The following is an 18,364-nucleotide window of genomic DNA, read 5'->3' on the forward strand; positions in this document are numbered from 1 at the left end:
ATCCACAACTGGGTGCTGTTTTTGCTTTGGCTCTGTCTCTTCATTCTTTCTGGAGTTATTTCTCCACTGACCTCCAGTAGCATATTGGGAATCTACTGACCTGGGAAGTTCCTCTTTCAGTGTCCTATGTTTTTGCCTTTTCATACTGTTCATGGGGTTCTCAAGGCAAGAATACTGAAGTGCTTTGCCATTGCCTTCTCCAGTGGACCACATTCTGTCAGACCTCCCCACCATGACCTGTCCATCTTGGGTGGCACTACATGGGGCCACCTGGGCTGGATGAAGCACAGGCTGGAATCAAGATTGCTGGGAGAAAGATTGATAACCTCAGATATGCAGATGATACCACCCTTATGGCAGAAAGCGGAGAAGAACTAAAGAGCCTCTTGTTGAAAGTGAAAGGGGGGAGTGAAAATATTGGCTTAAAGCTCAACATTCAGAAAACTAAGATCATGGCATCCGGTCCCATCACTTCATGGCAAATAGATGGGGAAACAGTGTCAGACTTTATTTTTTTGGGCTCCAAAATCACTGCAGATGGTGATTGCAGCCATGAAATTAAAATACGCTTGCTCCTTGGAAGAAAAGCTATGACCAACCTCAACAGCAAAGTAAAAAGCAGAGACTTTGTTAACTAAGGTCTGTCTAGTCAAAGCTATGGTTTTTCCAGTAGTCATGTATGGATGTGAGAGTTGGACCATAAAGAAAGCCGGGCACCAAAGAATTGATGCTTTTGAACTGTGGTGTTGGAGAAGACTCTTGAGAGTCCCTTGGACTGCAAGGAGATCCAAGCAGTCCATCCTAAGGGAAACCAGTCCTGAATATTCATTGGAAGGACTGATGCTGAAGCTGAAACTCCAATACTTTGGCCACCTGATGTGAAGAACTGACTCATTTGAAAAGACCCTGTGCTGGGAAAGATTGAAGATGGGAGGAGAAGGGACAACAGAGGATGAGATGGTTGGATGCCATGACCGACTCAATGGACATGAGTTTGAGTAAGCTCTGGGGGTTGATGATGGACAAGGAAGCCTGGCATGCTGCAGTCCATTGGGTCACAGAGTCAGACACGACTGAGCATCTGAACTGAACTGAACTGAGGGCGAATGAGGTTTGGGGACAGACATTCACTTAACTAGCAACCTCCGAAGGGTAACGGAGAGGCAGGAAAAGGTTTTCCTTTCTATCCAGGACAGCACACTTCTGTTTAAATTCCTCTACCTTGTGGATTATTTAAAGACAAACTTCACTGCATTCACTCAGCCAGAATGAAATTTTCCTTCATAAAGATGTGCAGGGTGCTTGCACAAAGATAGCAAGCCTGCCTGGAAGTCAGTTCTAATTCCTTTCCAGAATTCCTGTGCTGATACGTAATGAAATGAAGCAGGCTAACTGGATCCCCTCTCCTTTCTGTGCTTCCGCGGGGGCCTTTTGGTGTTCAATGCATTCACAATGACTTGAACTGTACAACTCCTTATCTGGGTGGTGGCCCAGATTCCACTATCACAGGGTAGCTATCCTCAGGGCACTTACTCAAGCTCTGTTCTCATCTATACACTAGGGTGTGGCAATATGGTGATCTTCTATTTCTATCATGCCATCTCAAGTTATTAGCTGGAATACTTGTAAGAAGACAGCTATTGTATCATCTAATGTTTGGTCACCCAGTGTACACCTAATTTAAATGAGTAAGACCGAGTGATCAATCAAGAAAATTATTTAATCTATTATTTTTCAAAACAATGTGTTTGTTTTTTAGCATCTTCCAGTGGAGACCAGTGAAGTCTTCTGCAGTCATTGTTTTGTTTTAGGTACCATTATGAACTCATAGAACTTCTCTTGTGGGTAAAGAATCTGCCTGCTAATGCACGAGATCCCCTGGAGAAGGAAATGGCAACCCACTCCAGTATTCTTGCCTGAAGAATTCCATGAACAGAGAAGCCCAGATGGCTACAGTCTATGGGATCACAAAGAGTTGGACGCAATTTAGCAACTAAACCATAACAACAATGAACTCACAAGCTTAAAGAAGGTAATCGATTATCCTTACTGATGCTCAGACTGTTCTATCTCTGGCCAGTAGAGCCTCATTAAGTGGTTTTGAGTCCTTTTGACAGGAGGCTGGTAGTCTTTGATAGCATCTTTGCTATCTGGTATAACAAGATCATCCAGGCTCATTTTATATATTTCCTAACCCCTATCTAGTCAAGATCTGTCTAGTCAAAGCTATGGTTTTTCCAGTAGTCATGTATGGATGTGAGAATAGGACCATAAAGAAAGCTGAGTGCCAAAGAATTGATGCTTTTGAACTGTGGTGTTGGAGAAGACCCTTGCGAGTCCTTTGGACTGCAAGGAGATCCAACCAGTCCATCCTAAAGGAAATCAATCCTGAATATTCACTGGAAGGACTGATGCTGAAGCTGAAACTCTAATACTTTGGCCACCTGATGAGAACTGACTCATTAGAAAAGACCCTGATGCTGGGAAAGATTGAAGTCAAGAGGAAAAGGGAAATGACATAGGATGACATGGTTGGATGGCATCACTGACTCGATGGACATGAGTTTGAGCAAGCTCCAGGAGTTGGTGATGGACAGGGAGACTTGCTGTGCTGCAGTCCATGGTGTTGTAAAGAGTCGGACATGACTGAGCGACTGAACTGAACCCAGACCTGGAATTAGCCATTTCTCCAGGAGTCTTTGTTCCTTGTATTGGAAATGGGATGTAGGAATGATAGTCTAGCACCTGGATGAGTGAGGCATATCTGGGCCTGCTTCTCCTTTTTCAGAGGGGAATAGCCAGTTGGGCCTGGGCTGAAAGAGTTCCATAAGAGAGGCAAGAGATTGTGAGAAGAGAAAGGGTGACCAGTGATTACTGAGGAGTTATTGTAATAGTCTAGGGTGAGATGATAAGATTTTCAGCCAAGGCTGTTGCTGTGGGGATGGTGAAGAGGATCAGAGTTGGGAGAGATGCTAGAGACTAAATTTACACAAGAGGATTTATCAAGTTCAAGGCAGGAGGGGCCAAGGAGGGTAAAAGACAGCAGTGGTGGGTTCAAAGTCTAATTCTGTCACTTACAGACTGAGGGATCTGCATCTCATTACTCAACTTCTAAGACTCAGGAAACTGAATTGCAAAATGAGAACAGACTTCCTGTCTCTTGGGGTGATTGAAAGGATTAGATGAAGTTGTTGATGAAATGAACATAGTTAAACATGTGAAAAATCTAGACCTGTTGGGAAGAGGGGGAATTCACATGGGGTTGGCCCAGATCACACCAAAGCCCAGTCTCCTCCCAGTCCCCTCTCCCAACTAACACTTGTGTTGGTCTGGGGTAACCCCATGGAGTATTAATAATGGATCCCCCAGCATTTACCTAAACCACATTTTATTATTTCATTGAAAAGATGATATAATAAGTTTAATGTTGCCAAAAGAAAAATAGATCACATATTCTTCTGAGGGCTGTTTTTTCTTATTTGACATCAAAGTTGACAAATTTCATTTTAGAAAAACTTAGAGTGATGTTTTAATTTAAAATTGCTTCCATAAGTGACCAATGCTGAAGATATTAAAAACTAAGAAAGTACCTTAAACATAAACAGTTAGCTCAGAGCCTTTTAAAATACTTTCCAAGATGGTTGTCCTGATCAATGATTTATGCAGCACTCTGGCTTTAGAAAATATAGCCATTACTTTAAGTCAATTCCTTCCCAGAACCTCCCCTGCCCATTAAGTCAGTGATATCTTGTAAACCTTTTTTGAAGTTATTGCTTTTCTAAGATGTTATTTTTGAGGACTCCATTGGAGTGATATTTGAATCAAAATTTTGAGGATAGAAGTAGCCATCTAGTAGGTATTATAGTCACATTAAATACTGATAAGGAGAGAATAAAATATTGATAATATCTTTACTTTTCAAATTGTGAAGACAAAACAACCCATTAAAATAAATTTCAGGCAAAACAAGAGCGTATAAAAAATAAAAAGTGCAACTGACTCAAAATTCGTTTGTCAGAAATAACCACTGTATCCTTCTAAACTCTTTCCTCCACAGGCATACACATGACATTTTAAATATTTTATCACAAAATTCATTTTATTCCTTAGCCTACTCTTTCAATATATTGTAAAATATAAAGTTGCTAATAGTAATTCAATATATTGTCACCATTTCTACATGTCAGGACATAAATGAGTCACTTCACTGTTTTAAACAATTGTTGAATATTGCCCAGTTGAATAAACATGGAATTCTTTATTGTGATCTGACTAATACTTCATAGTGACACGTCTTCATTGCTCCAAATTTATTAATATTTTTTACAGCTCTTAACCAAAACAAACAAATAAGGCTGAATCAGGTCTGGACAGAGGTTAAATACATTCTTGTCAATTTCCGTGTATGTTTACAGTTTCCATAATAAAAAATAAAAAACAAATTAGTGCTTGAGTGCAGTTTTGAAAAACTGTTATAGAACAAGAGACAACTGTAACTTACTGATATTGTGTTTTTTAAAACAAAAACTTGATTGTAAATTCCTGAATCTCGAAAACCACATCTCCCTTCGTTCTGATAATATTCCAACCTGAAACCCTATTCTCAGTGACGCAGTAATTTTCAGTGTTTCAGCAGCCACTTTTGGCTTTGAGATTTCTGGGTGTCATATGCCTGTTCCTTTTCCTTCCAGTGAAAACTTAGGCCTTATTTTTTATTTCAGTCAGGGAATATGGTACCTCCCATGGAGGAAAGGTGGGGCATCATGGTCCCCTGTCCTCCTGGGTCATACCCACAACCCCAGACACAATACCCAGTGGGTTCTGCAGCACAAAGCCTGGGCTCCCCTCCTTGTCCTTCCTCTGTTCACAGTCCATGCTGCACTCAAGATGGTGGAGCATCTTCCCACCTAAGGAATGGACCAGAGACCTCACTGAACAAGCAAGGAGCATGTTTTTCATATAAAGGATCACCTTTTCCCTTCTTTGGTTTGTTTATAAGGCACCCTTCAACTTGATACAATCTTTTTTTTTAAAACATATATTTTTATGCTTATTATTATATTTTACCCTGAAGTTTTTTATTTTATATCATTTTTTATCAGAGTATGGGCTTCCCTCATAGCTCAGTCACTAAAGAATCCTCCTGTAATGCAGGAGACCTGGGGTTCGATTCCTGGGTCAGGAAGATCCCCTGGAGAAGGAAGTGTCAACCCACTCCAGTAGTCTTGCCTGGAGAATCCCATGGACAGAGGAGCCCAGCAGGCTACGGTCCATGGCATTGCAAGAGTCGGACACGACTGAATGACTAACCAACCACTGTTTTCATTGGAGTATAGTTGTTTTACAACATTGTGTTAATTTCTGCTGTACAATGAAGTGAATCAGTTATATAACTAATTATATAACTATATATTAAATATATATCTCTCCCCTCCCTCTTGGACCTCCTTTTCACCTCCTTCCCCCACCATCTCACCTCTCTAGGTCACGACAGAACACTGAGCAGAGCTCCCTGTGCTATACACCAAGATCCCACTAGTTATCCAGGATATAATCTTAAATTTTTCTATTATCCCTTAGGCTTCAAGATCCGTATCTTGTTCTTTTTCAAGATCATGCTCTTTTTGGCAGCTGCTAAATGAGTAGATGTTTTTATTTCAGCCAGAAAGTACTATGAGTCTTTGTCGGTGGATGAAGCTGGGGGACGTGCCAGCCTGGGTGACGCTAGCCACGTCAAGGGGTGTCAGTCTTGCAGGGTGAAGAACAAGTGCTCATGAAATACCAGTCTGATTTTAGTCAGGATTTCACATCACTTCTACCTATTGCTTATGTTTCAAACACAATTCATAGTTCAGAATCACGGATGAAGTGAGAATGCAGTCGGTAAGGCCAGGAAAACTCCCATTCTGTTACACTTCAGCTTATTTGTGACTAATTACACCTTCAGCATTCAACATTTGAATTGACTTAAGTTTCTTGGACACCACTGGGAAATTGCCAGTCATGCTTCCCTTAGGCTCAAATCACTTTCATCATCAGGCTCTTTTTAGCTATTCAGAAAATTTTCAAAGATGTTCAAATAATGGAAGTATCTTTATCTTCTCTAGCTTAGCTCAAAGGTGACATTTCCTTAATTGGCCAGAGACTAAGAAGTTTCAACTATCTTCAAGTGATATCCATGGCAAAAAAAAAAAAAAAGTTTTGCCTTTACAAAAAAAGTGTTTTGTATATGCATAGCTTTAAAAAAGCTGATTTTCAAGTTCAGCTTCTCTAACCCTCAATGAAAATGAATAGACTGACTCATTTTTTTTTTAAGCGATTTGGAAACAATAGACACAAGCACTTGATAGTAAGTCAGTCTGCCCATGTCTCCTTTTGAGGGGATAGAAGGTAAAATTTAAGTCTTCATTTTGTCTGCCCTCAAAAATATATTTGAATCATTCAGTTCTACAAATATATTCTGAGTATCTCCTTAGTGCCACACAGCACTGGGGATACCACAGCACTGGGGATACTACTGGGGATACCACAGTAAAAGACAAAAATCCCAGGGTGGTAAGGGACTAGAGATGAAAGGAGAGAGACGTTAAGGAAAAAGCAGAGGCATAGGGAATATGATGTCGGCAGGTGGAACAGACTACTCAGCTCGTTGTTCTGTGATGACCTAGAGGGTTTGGGATGGAGGGATGTCCAAGAGGGAGGGAATATATGTATACATATAGCTCATTCATTTCATTGTACAGCATAAACTATCACAACATTGTAAATCAATTATACTCCAATTAAAAAATTGTTGAACAGGGTCACGTCTCATGGAGAAGGTGACATTTGAGCAAAGGTTTTAGGGAGGTAAAGAAATTAACCATGTGGATATCTGAAGAATATCCACATGGATATTCCAGAGACAGGAACCAGCCATGGTATGTGATAAGGAAACCAGTGTGACTGGTGCCAGGGGACCAGAGGAGAGGCAGAAATCTGAGTCCAAGGATGAACAGGGAGCAACTCAGGAAGATGTGGATGGCAGCTCTAAGGACGTGGGCTGGAATTTTACTCTGTTGCAACAGGAAGCTGTGGCAGAGCTGTGAACAGAGCAATGGTATCATTTGATACATTTCCTCTGGATTGACTGCTGCTCTGCAGAAACCAGACCTTAGGGGGTAAAGGGTTAAAGTTGCAAGGCCTGAGAGGAGGCCCCTGCAGAATTCCGAGAGAAAGAGTATGGGGGAATCACACCACAGACATTAATGAAGGTGACAGAAAGAGTGACTTCTGTATGAACATTAAATGTAGGGCGAACAGAAGCCCTTGAAGCATTGGATGAGGGGTTTTGAGAGAAAAAGAGCCTCAAAGATGACTCATTATAAGAAGACGTAGTACATATATACAGTGGAGTATTACTCAGCCATTAAAAATGATGAAATAATGCTATTTGCAGCAACAGGGATGGACATAGAGATTGTCATACTGAATGAAGTAAATCAGAAAGAGAAGGAGAAATACTTGTGACATCCCTTATAGGTGGAATCTAAAAAGAAATGATACAAATGAACTTACTTACAAAATAGAAAGAAACTCACAGACTTAGAAGATGAACTTATGATTGCTGAGGGAGATGGATGAGGGAAGGGATCGTTTGGGATGGACATGTACACATTGCCAGATTTAAAATGGATAATTAACAAGGACCTCTATATAGGACATGGACCTCTGCTCAATTTTATGTGGCAGCCTGGATGGGAGGGGAGTTTGGGGGAGAATGGATATATGTATATGTATGGCCCCCTTAGCTGTTCACCCGAAACCATCACAACATTGTTAATCGGCTATACTCCAATACAAAATAAAAAGTTTAAAAGGAGAAAAAAAAAGATGACTCAAGATTTTCAACATGAGCAATTCAAAAGGTGGGGTTGCCACTAACTGAGGTGAGGAAGGCCTCCCCTGGGGCCTGCGTAAGGAGAAAAGTCCAAGAGTTCATGTAACGGAGTCCAAGCCTGCTCAGCTCACCACAGGATAGGCCAGTAAATCTGAGATGAGGTGTTGAGGCAAGGAAGACAACTTTATTTGGAAAGCTGGTTCACGGAGAAGATGGCAGATCAGGGCCTCAAAGTACCCATCTTGTTGGGGCCTGGATGCCAGGTTCTTTTATGGATGAGAGATGAGGGGAGGCGAGGAAACAAAGTAAAAAGACCATTTAATTCATGAAAATATCTTTTAGAATGACAAGCCTCAGCAGGGGCATATGTTAGTTTCACTTCCTTATAGCCCTTAACAGGTGGACAGGATCAGGCTACCTCCCTATGAGCCAAACAAAGGCACCCTAGCCCAAGGGTCAAGCAGAGGCGGTTGGGTAGCACTCCCGAGGCAGGCCATTATGTATGCCTATAATAACAAAAATGGCAAAGTAAGAATTAAAGTCACAGAGCCAGATCCAGTATGGATTCAAAATTAACCCTTATGGCTACATTTAGATTTCAAGATTTTGACGTGATGGATTTGAGATGACTGTGAGACACTCAACTATTGACCAAGTCAAAATTCATCATCCTCAAAGAATCTAAGTTCTCTGAGGGTAGTCTTCCATCTACTCTGTTCATTGCCCTATCTCCAGAGCCTTAGACAGACGTGTAGGTTCTCTATTAAAAATTAATTTAACAAATATTTGCTAGGTACTCATTCCATGTCTTGCTCTGTTCTCCAAGCTTGGGAGGACAGCAGAGACAAAACAGCTAAAATTCTCATGCACCTTACATTCTAGGAGTGAGAGGCAGATAAACAAATGAAATAAAAGAAATCTTCTATCTGTTGGTGTACCTGTTTAATAAACCTTCGCTGGATGTTTACCTACATGGCACTCAATGTTTATGATAATAAACATATTATCATGACTCTACCAGGAGGAAATCAAGACCCTGGAGCTGGCATCCCACCAGCCTGTCTTCCTCCAAAGCCCCTTTCACCATATCATGCTGCCTCTCAGAGGAAGTAACACAAATCCTATCCTTACCAGGTAAATACCAGGGCTGTGTTTCTTTTCATATAAGCACTGAAAGAAAAATCTGCTCAAAATAGGACTCTTTGGGAAGTGCAGTCCAGGAGGACTGCCTGGAAGTGGGCAGGCCCCAGTCACTCAGCTCCACTCAGTCCTCCTTCATGGAACCAAACCATGCAGCTGAATTTCTCTCGAAATCTCAGAGCATTTAAGGGCCATCACAATGATTCCTCTGAAAGGCTCAATTTGCAACTTTTCACAAAACTAGAAAGGTGGACTAAAAGACACTTGATATGCATATAAATTTTGAGGGAAAATTGTTTATCCCCCTTGCCTAAAAGTGAAACTGGATTAATGTTCCATTCCCAGCAGCATCATCAAGGAGATGGTTTGGACTTTAGTAGCCCCAATAATTTCAGTGCTCACTTCTCAGCCTCACTCAGCCATCTGACATTCTCAGCCATCTGACATTCTCACCGTGTCATGCAGCGGACCACCCCCAGGCTTTTCCACGTATTCTCCATAGAAATTCTGAAACAGCCATGGCCCCTGCCCTCTGTCCATTTCTTATCCACTTTCCACATATACAATAATCTGGTATCACACTTCCTTTCCCACCTACATCTCCTGAAAGATAAACCATATTGCTTCCCTGGTGGCTCAGTGATAAAAAATCTATTTGCCAATGCAGGAGATGTGGGTACGATCCCTGGGTTGGGCAGATCCCCTGGAGAAGGAAATGGTAACCCATTCCATATTTTTGCCTGGGAAATCCCATGGACAGAGGATCCCAGTGGGCTACAGTTTATGGGTTCACAAAAGAGTCAGACATGACTTAATGTCTAAACAACAACAAAATTTAAATGATTATTTATCCTCAAAAATTTGTAATTCTTTCTCCTATTTAGAACTGTCTGAGCAGTTCTTCAGGAAGTTCAGTTCTAGAGATTTCTCCTCTGGATTGCCATCTCTGACAACACTGCAATTTTTAAGATAAAACATGTTGAGTTCCCATCAGTTGGGTGATGGCCATATTCATCTTGATGTTACCTCTCATGCAGCTGATCCAACAAAAGAGAGAATTTCCATGACCAGGAGTATGTGATCCACCAATAACCTACTTTTCCCAAACCAAGAAAGAGGTGTTCAGACCACCAGATTCCTTAGCACCTTCTGATGGACTTCGAGAGACCTTCATGTTGTAATTCCGAGATGGACTGAGTCCTCTCCTAATGTGACACATTACTTTAATTCAAGAGAATGACTGGGATCTTAGACATTTCCCTAAAAAATCGAGGGCAGGATGAGATGATTGATAGTATCACTGACACAGTGGCAGAAGTTTGAGCAAACTCAGGGAGATAGTGAAGGACAGGGAAGCCTGGCATGCCACAGCCCATGGGGTTGCAAACAGTCGGATATGACTGAGCCACTGAGCAACAAACAACAGAACACATGCAGCTTTTTGCATGGTGAATAAAGAGGGCATCTTTTCATCCTCACAATAATTTTTATTGTTCTTTCTAAAGACTCCAAATTATAGTCCAAATTACAAAGCAAGAATCATGCAATATAGAGGCTTTAATGGTGAAATAACTGTTCAGTGCCAGTATAATGGTATCTGTCTGCTGTCTATCTGTAGGATCACAAAAGCTTTTCCAATGGAAAATGAAAAGGTTTTATAAGGGGCAGACAGTGCCAGTAACAACTCATCCTGGATACCAAAGTGGTGAATAAACCCTCTCAGTAATGAGATTATGCTTCTGTACGACACAAACCTGGCAAGAATATCCTAATTTTAAAGGTAATGTATATTTTAATGTGTTCTAATCAGCAGGAAGCCTGAATGGTAGCTTTAAGTTCATAACCATAACCAAAAAAAAAGAAAAATCAAATAAACAAAATCCCCTCTCTCTTAATTCTTTTTATGTGCAACACCTGCCCTAAAATCTGTCCTTATTTCCTCCTTGACAGAAAAGAAAATCAAGTGTCAGAATTTGGACTGCAAGTGTAAGATATTATCAAAGTTGTATTCTATCATCCATCTTATTTTGTATTGAATAGACATATTTTCTAAATATCACACCTGCTAACTTTCCACAAATTTTTTCCACTTAACAATCACCTATTCAGATATTTGGCCTTAGGTATAAAGGTACAAATTTCTGGCACAGCCTAGTTGCTTCAAGGATTTTTTTTCCCCCAATCTGCCTTGAAATTCTGTCTAATGTGCTGCTTTAGGCTTCATAGAGCCACAGCTTTCAAGTGATACGTATAGACCTTTCCTGTAGGAATTATGCAAACCTTATGTAATATTTGTGAGATGTGTTAAAATCCTGGCACAGAAGAGAACTTTGAAATCCAAAGCTGTTCTATAACTTTCTTTTTTAATCAGCTGCCAGCTGGATTCTGCAAAGCTACTAGTTCCAGTTCCTATGCAAGAACACTGCTACCATTTTAAACAATATACTTTTTTTTCCCCTTGTTGAAGGAAAGGTCACAAGGAGGGTAAAGTAATGTAGCTTCAGGGAGGCTAAAGAAATCCCACCACTTGTTCAGAAACCCACCACAGTGCACAGTGAGTGGATATGCAATCCAATTCAAAACATTCCATTGGAGAGCTCCTTCTGAATCCTAACCTTGTAAGTTGTTTCCAGAGACAGAGCTGCTTTGAAATCTTGGTGTCTTCTTCCCATGAACAGATTGTGACAAATGAATGAAATGGTGTAGGGCAGCTAAAGCTGGGTGAGGCACAGTTCAAAATAAAGCCAATCCTATGTCAAACGCATTGCTCTGATGAACCACATATGGAAGGCCAAAGGTAGCACCGCTAGGCAAAATACAGGGTGCCTCATTACATTGGAATTCAAGATAAACAAGGAAGAATTAGTTAGCTTAAGTGTGTCCCAAGCACTAAATGGGATAGACTCAGAATTCATATTTACTTAAATTCAAATTGGACTGGACAACCTGTATTTTTCAATGCTAAACCTGGCAATACTTACCCAAGGAAAATTAAAATAGTTTATTTTCAATCAATATTATACTATCTTGCACCAATGAAAAACACAGATGGAAACAATTATATAATCATTTATTTTGCTTTAATGGTTTCTACTACCTTATAAATGGTAAAAGTCTCAACAATATTAGAACAGGTAAAAGAAATGAGCTAAGCTGCTGTGAAAGATCATGAAGACTACTTAAAGATCCACACATTAGAAAATCTGATGTCACATCAATCCCCATCACTGAAATAATTTAAGCTGCGACTACGAAGTGTAATGCCATGAACTACGTACACAAATGAATCTTATTTTATAGTAACCCTTTGTGTGTGCTAAGTCCCTTTGGTCATGTCCGACTCTGTGCAACCCTAAGCACTGTAGCCTGTCAGGCTCCTCTGTCTATGGGATTCACCCTACTTGTACATTAACTGGATGATAACCTATTAACCTTGCATTTCCAAGTAAAAGTGGTTAATAGGTCAGAGCTTGCCTGGTGGCTCAGATGGTAAAGAATCTGCCTGCAATACAGGAGACCCAGGTTCAATCCGTGGGCTGGGAAGATCCCCTGGAAAAGGAAATGGCAACCCACTCCAATATTCCTGCCTGAGAGAATCCCATGGACAGAGAAGCTTGGTGGGCTACAGTTCATGGGGTCTCAAAGAGTCAGACACGACTGAGCAACTAATACTCCAAGTAAAAAGCAATGGCCTGCCTCTTTTCATGACTACTGCTATATCCTAAATGAAGCATCAGTTTTTTCTAGGCAACTGTTTTATTTAATATCTTGGTAGCAAAGCAAATACAGTCAGATTTCCATATCCAGGGGGTCTGCATTTATGGAGTCAACTAACCTCAGACTGAAAATATTGTGAAAAAAATTCCAGAAAGTTCCAAAATCAAAACTTGAACTTGCTGCATGTCTGAAACAATTGATATAGCATTTCCATTCCATTGGGTATTTTAAACAACCTTGCTATTGTTGTTGTTCAGTTGCTAAGTTGTGTCTGACTGTTTGTGACTCCATGGACTGCAGCATGCCAGACTTCCCTGTTCTTCACCATCTCCCGGAGTTTGCTCAAACTCCTGTCCATTGAGTCGATGATGCCATCCAACCATCTCATCCTCTGTCAACCCCTTGTCTTCCTGCCCTCAATCTTTCCCAGCATCAGGGTCTTTTCCAATGAGTCAGCTCTTCACATCAGGTGGCCAAAGTACTGGCGCTTCAGCTTGTCTTTCCAATGAATATTCAGGTTGATTTCATTTAGGATTGACTGATTTGATCTCCTTACAGTCCAAGGGATTCTCAAGAGTCTTCTCCAACACCACAGATGATTTAAAGTATACAAAAGGATGTATGTAGATTATATGCAAATACTATGACATTTTATATAAGAAACTTGAGCATCTGAGGATTTTTTATGGTGAGGGCAGGCTGTGGATACTGAAGGATGACTCTATTTGTTTCCTAAACTAACATATACAATTTCAGTAACAGATATTTCAAAAAGGGAGAAAGCTATTGTAAATGCTATAGCAAGATTCCTTTCATTTGGGTGTTAAAAAACAGCCAATCCCTTTTGAAAATATGTTTAACATCCCTCTTCATTGTTTCCAGTGAATGCTGTACCCCCTACCTCTGCCCCCTGCAAAATTATTGTTTAAGAAAATCTGCTCAAACAATGTAAACATTTGGCCACTATTTTTCTTATGAAAACATGCTGCTGCTGTTGCTGCTAAGTCACTTCAGTTGTGTCTGACTCTGTGCGACCCCAGAGACGGCAGCCCACCAAGCTCCCCCGTCCCTGGGATTCTCCAGGCAAGAACACTGGAGTGGGTTGCCATTTCCTTCTCCAATGCATGAAAACATAAGCACCACTAAATTAGGCCCAAATGATCAGGTTAAATTAGAGATCTGGCCATTACTGATGATTTTGGATTCTGGAGAAAGCCATGCTGGGTCATTCATACACCACAAAATGCCTTTTCCTAAGTTGTTTGATCTCAATTATCCAAAATTTGTGGATCTTTTTAAAGATTTTTTTTTAAATTTTAAACATTTAAAAACAATTTTATTTGTTCATTGATTTATTTTTGGCTATGCTGAGTCTTTGTTGTTGCACAGGCTTTTCTCTAGGTGCGGTGAGCGGGGTCCACTCTTCATTGCAGTGTAGTGATTCTCATTGGAGCTTCTCATTGTAGTGGCTTCTCTTGTGTGACATCGACTCTATGGTGTGGGCTTCAGTAGTTGTGCATGACCTTAGAGCGGTTCCCAGGTTCTTAGAACACAGACTCAATAGTCGTGGTGTGACATGTGGGATGTTTAAGACTCAAGAATCAAACCCATGTCTCCTGCATTGGCAGGCGAATTCTTTACCACTGAGCCACCAGGGAAGCCGTATTTGACCTTAAGGTTTAGCCGAGTTGGGCTCTTGAAACACATCAGTTTGCAAAAGACTCTGTGGAAGAAATAAAGTCTTCGGTGACACTTGTGTTTGTTACTGAGTGTTTTTTGGACTGTTGCGCTAAATTTGAGCTGGCACATTATTAACCTTTTCAAATTAGGCATTTAGTAGGCTCAGCTGAATCTTTTCTTAATTTGCACATGAGGATTTGCCAGAACAGCTGGCACTGTGCTGGAATATTGGTTGAGATCTTCAATTTACACAGGCCAAGCAGAAACACATACACTTCAGAGAGGATGACCTAATTGGTGCTGAACACAGTCACCTTTATGAATCAGAATAATAGCAATAACAACTGCTAATACTTATTGAGTGCTTACTATGTCCCAGGCATTATAGGTATGAACAGTCATTTACCACTTTCAACAACCTAATGAGGTTTTAGTCCCTCAGTTTTGTAGATAAGAAAAGTCAAGAATGGTTAGATTAGGTCCCTAGATTATACAATTTAGTGGTAATAATTTTGCTTTGTACAAGGCAATCTAACTGCAGAATTTGAGTGCTCACCACTTTGCAATACTGTGTCAACAAATGTATCCCATAGTAATAGAAAACTTCTACCTTCTCAGGTAGGTTTCCCAGTGAAGGATGTGTTCCTTTGTGACGCAGACTTCAAGGGAATAGGAGGTAACCAGGCTAAGCGATGCATGCCACCCTTCACCTCCACCCTCAACCAACCACAGGCAACCGTGCTGTTGCCTTAAACATGTGTGCATTTTTTGGGTTTATTTTTAACACGTTTATGGTAAGATTTATGATACTCCTTTAATATGCTTATGATAAAGCCCTTCCATATATTGGGATGTATAGTGAGAACAGAGCCATAAATGTGGAGGGTGGGGTCTTCCAGGAAGGACATTTGAGATGTTAGTCGCCTGAAGAATGATGTTACAGGCGCAAGACACAAATAGGCTCTCGAGCTGGGTGGCAGACTGGAATCTAGCCCTGCTGGTCTTGATCACCAAGCTTGGGTAATGGGGCAGAATGCTGCATTCTCCCTGGGGTGGGGTGGGGAGATCAGGGGCATATAGGGCAGAACCCACATCAGAAAACATGGAGTCAAGGGGTTTTGTGTCTTTCTTATCTATGTTTGTTTCTCCTTTGAACTACTTGAATGTTTGGAAAAGGCCTTTAGAAAGTTCCAGTAAATCTCAGATGTCTCAGTGAGAGAATTTTTAAATATATTGTGCCATAGAGCACTGGAGGGTGGCAACAACGGTGGTGGGAATGACAGAATTGAATCCAGTGGGGAAACAGAGGGATGAAGATGGAAACTTCCTGTGGCCCGTCATTCTCCCTTCCCTCTTGGTTCTGATGCCAAACCTCAGAGGTTCTGGCTTGTAATTTAGAGGTAGTGTTTCTGTATGCCTAGAGTACTGGCCTTGGAGGTGTTTGGGAATGGTTTGTAAAATAGCCAAGCTAGTTTTCTACCACAGTCAGCTCTGGAAGAACTGAAGACAGCCCAAGATTTCTCTCTCTTCCTTCTTTTTAAAATACAACTAAGTGTAGAGGTCTACTTTTGCTGCATTGTTGACAATGCACAGATATTTACAAGTGTCCATTATATAGGTTAGAAGAAATGCTAAGTATTTATAATGAGTAGATTTATTAAGCTAAAAAAACAAAGTTCCCTGCTACGCCCCATTCCTGACTCAAGAAAGTATCATTGAGAGTTTTACAGAAAACTTCCTGAAGCCACTAAAGTTGGGTGGATTAAAAAAGAAACAAAAGAAAAGAAAAAGCAACTGCCTGGTGAAACTAGCTAGAGCTTTGCCAAGGGAGCCAGAATGATCCACTGAAACATGCATGCCACTTTCATTTTAAGAACCCTAGTCCCTCTCTCCTTTACCAACTTTTTCTAGAAAAGTTGTATTTTAGTTTCTGAAAGCACCCTACTTGGGGATGTAGAGAAGCTCATAAGGTATTTATACATTTTTTGATATGATTTTCCTGATAACTTACTGTAGGTAGATCTAACACACTGATTCCCAAAGAGACTTCTTCCCAGGCACAAACTCAGACGAAAGGATGAAGCTTCCGCAGGCTCTGTTTGGGAGACGGACTCAGAAACATAACTATGTCCTCCGGGGGTCAGGGGAGCCCTGGAAGTCGGAGGCTGTGATCTTCTGGACGCTGACCTCAACACAGGTCCTTTAGGATGAGAATGAGGCTACTCAGTCAGTCCCTGAGCTACCAGCCTCCTCACTCTGTCCAGGAACAAGGGCAAGATTTCAGCTGCAAAAAACAGCAGAGCTAAACTCTAAAACTGGCCAAGGAGGGAGACAAAATCGTGAGTTCCTTGCGCTGGGGCCACGGGCGGGGGGCGGGGGGGGGGTGGTGGGGGGTGGTGTCCACAATACACTGCCTAATCCCAGCGTTGCCAACTGCTAGAGTTGTTTAAAAAACAAACAAACAAACAAAAAAACCGGAAGAAATTAAAAAGACAAGCCACTACATAAAATTAGCCAACAAATCTACCTACCAGCTCTACTGGCTAACTGACAGTTTTCTGAGCCCCTAGCCTCATGAAAAGATTTCTAGCGAGGAAAATGGAAGGCACCTTCCCTGTCATTTCATAAACGTTTCCTGGCAATGCCGGGACCCTAGGCTGTCACGCTTGCAGGGATCCGTGCGCTCCCAGCTTGGCCAAGGCTGCGGACGCTCAGAACCGTGCAGACACCAGAACCGTGCAGACACCAGCTTTCTGAGGCGCTCGGCAAGTAGAGGAAGACTCTCTCTAGCTTCAAGTTGGGAAACTTTTCCTCCAAACTGCATTAACCTTTGTTGAGCTGCCAGGAAATCCCTAGTTTCTTTTAATGGGATTGTGATGACCTGTGTCCATGATTACAGGAACCCAAGCAATTCAGGACGAAAAATACATATACACGTTCTACAAGCATGAGTCAAATGATTTGTGTATGGACGTGGCTTTGGGACATTCTTATCTTTAAACACGCCGGCGTCCGCGCACTCGGCGGCTTTTTCCTGCTATGCCTGTCCCTTGTCGGCCTGCATTTTCTAGGAAAACTGGGTACCCCAATCTCTGACTCAAAGCGCCTTTCTGCATCTCCCCACCAAGCCAAGCTCAATCCTCGGGCTCCTCTCTCCCCAGTCCCCTGCTTAGAGGCCGCTGCCGTCCGTGGTCCAGAGAAATACGCGCGTGGGGAAGCCGAGCCGGCCGGAGGGGCACGGGTGGAACCAGGAGAATGCTAGTTTTTGCCAAGTTAACAGTTTCAGCCAGAGGGCACGGATTCTGGGGAGCCTAGGGGCCACAAGGTAGAAGTGGTAACTCCCCAGCGGTGATCGGAAGCTCGAGCCGGGTGGGAGCGGGGCTGTCAGTGCCGCACCAGCCTCAAGCTTAAACAGGAAAGGACGCGGAGACAGAGCCCACCAAAACTCGGGGAACACAAACCAGCCCGGCCAGGTGCACAGCCAAAGACTTCACGCTTTCCCAGATGCTATCCCCCGCCTGCTTCTCTTTCTCATCCCTCTCTGGGTGGAACCGCGTCGGGAAGTCTGATGCCCAACTCTGGCATGGTGTGCTCAGAGACCCGAGAAACCCCAGTGTCGTCAAGCCTGGCTTCAAACGCGTTGGGCAGCCACCTGTTTCACAAAGCCCGGAGTTTGCTGCGGGGGCGAGCTGCGGCGGGAAGAACCCTGTCAACCCCTCGGTCCGCCTCGGCACAGAATCTCCAAATACGCGCATCACCCCAAAACCAAGTGCGCACATACCTTTGCGCAACCCGAGAGGCTCGCACCACTCCTGCCAACCGCGCGCGGCGACTTACTTCCCGATCCCCCGGCTTCAGCTCCCAACCCAGCCCTGACCTCGGGTCCCATACCGCGCCCGACCCCTCCGCCCGGGACAGAGCCCAAAAATACCTGCCGTGAAGATGCAG

General features: G+C 42.2%; 1 protein-coding gene across 1 annotated transcript in view; it reads right to left on the minus strand.

Annotated features, from left to right (window-relative positions):
- PARM1 (prostate androgen-regulated mucin-like protein 1) overlaps positions 1-18,364 on the minus strand; it is a 131,863-nt gene that overhangs the window by 111,598 nt on the left and 1,901 nt on the right. Inside the window, exon 3 of the mRNA XM_010838196.1 lies at positions 18,348-18,363. Coding sequence (XP_010836498.1) covers positions 18,348-18,363 — 16 coding nt within the window. The remainder of the gene's footprint in view (positions 1-18,347; position 18,364) is intronic.

This window comes from Bison bison, unplaced genomic scaffold (assembly GCF_000754665.1).
Source record: "Bison bison bison isolate TAMUID 2011002044 unplaced genomic scaffold, Bison_UMD1.0 scf7180017864092, whole genome shotgun sequence".
Taxonomy (NCBI): domain Eukaryota; kingdom Metazoa; phylum Chordata; class Mammalia; order Artiodactyla; family Bovidae; genus Bison; species Bison bison.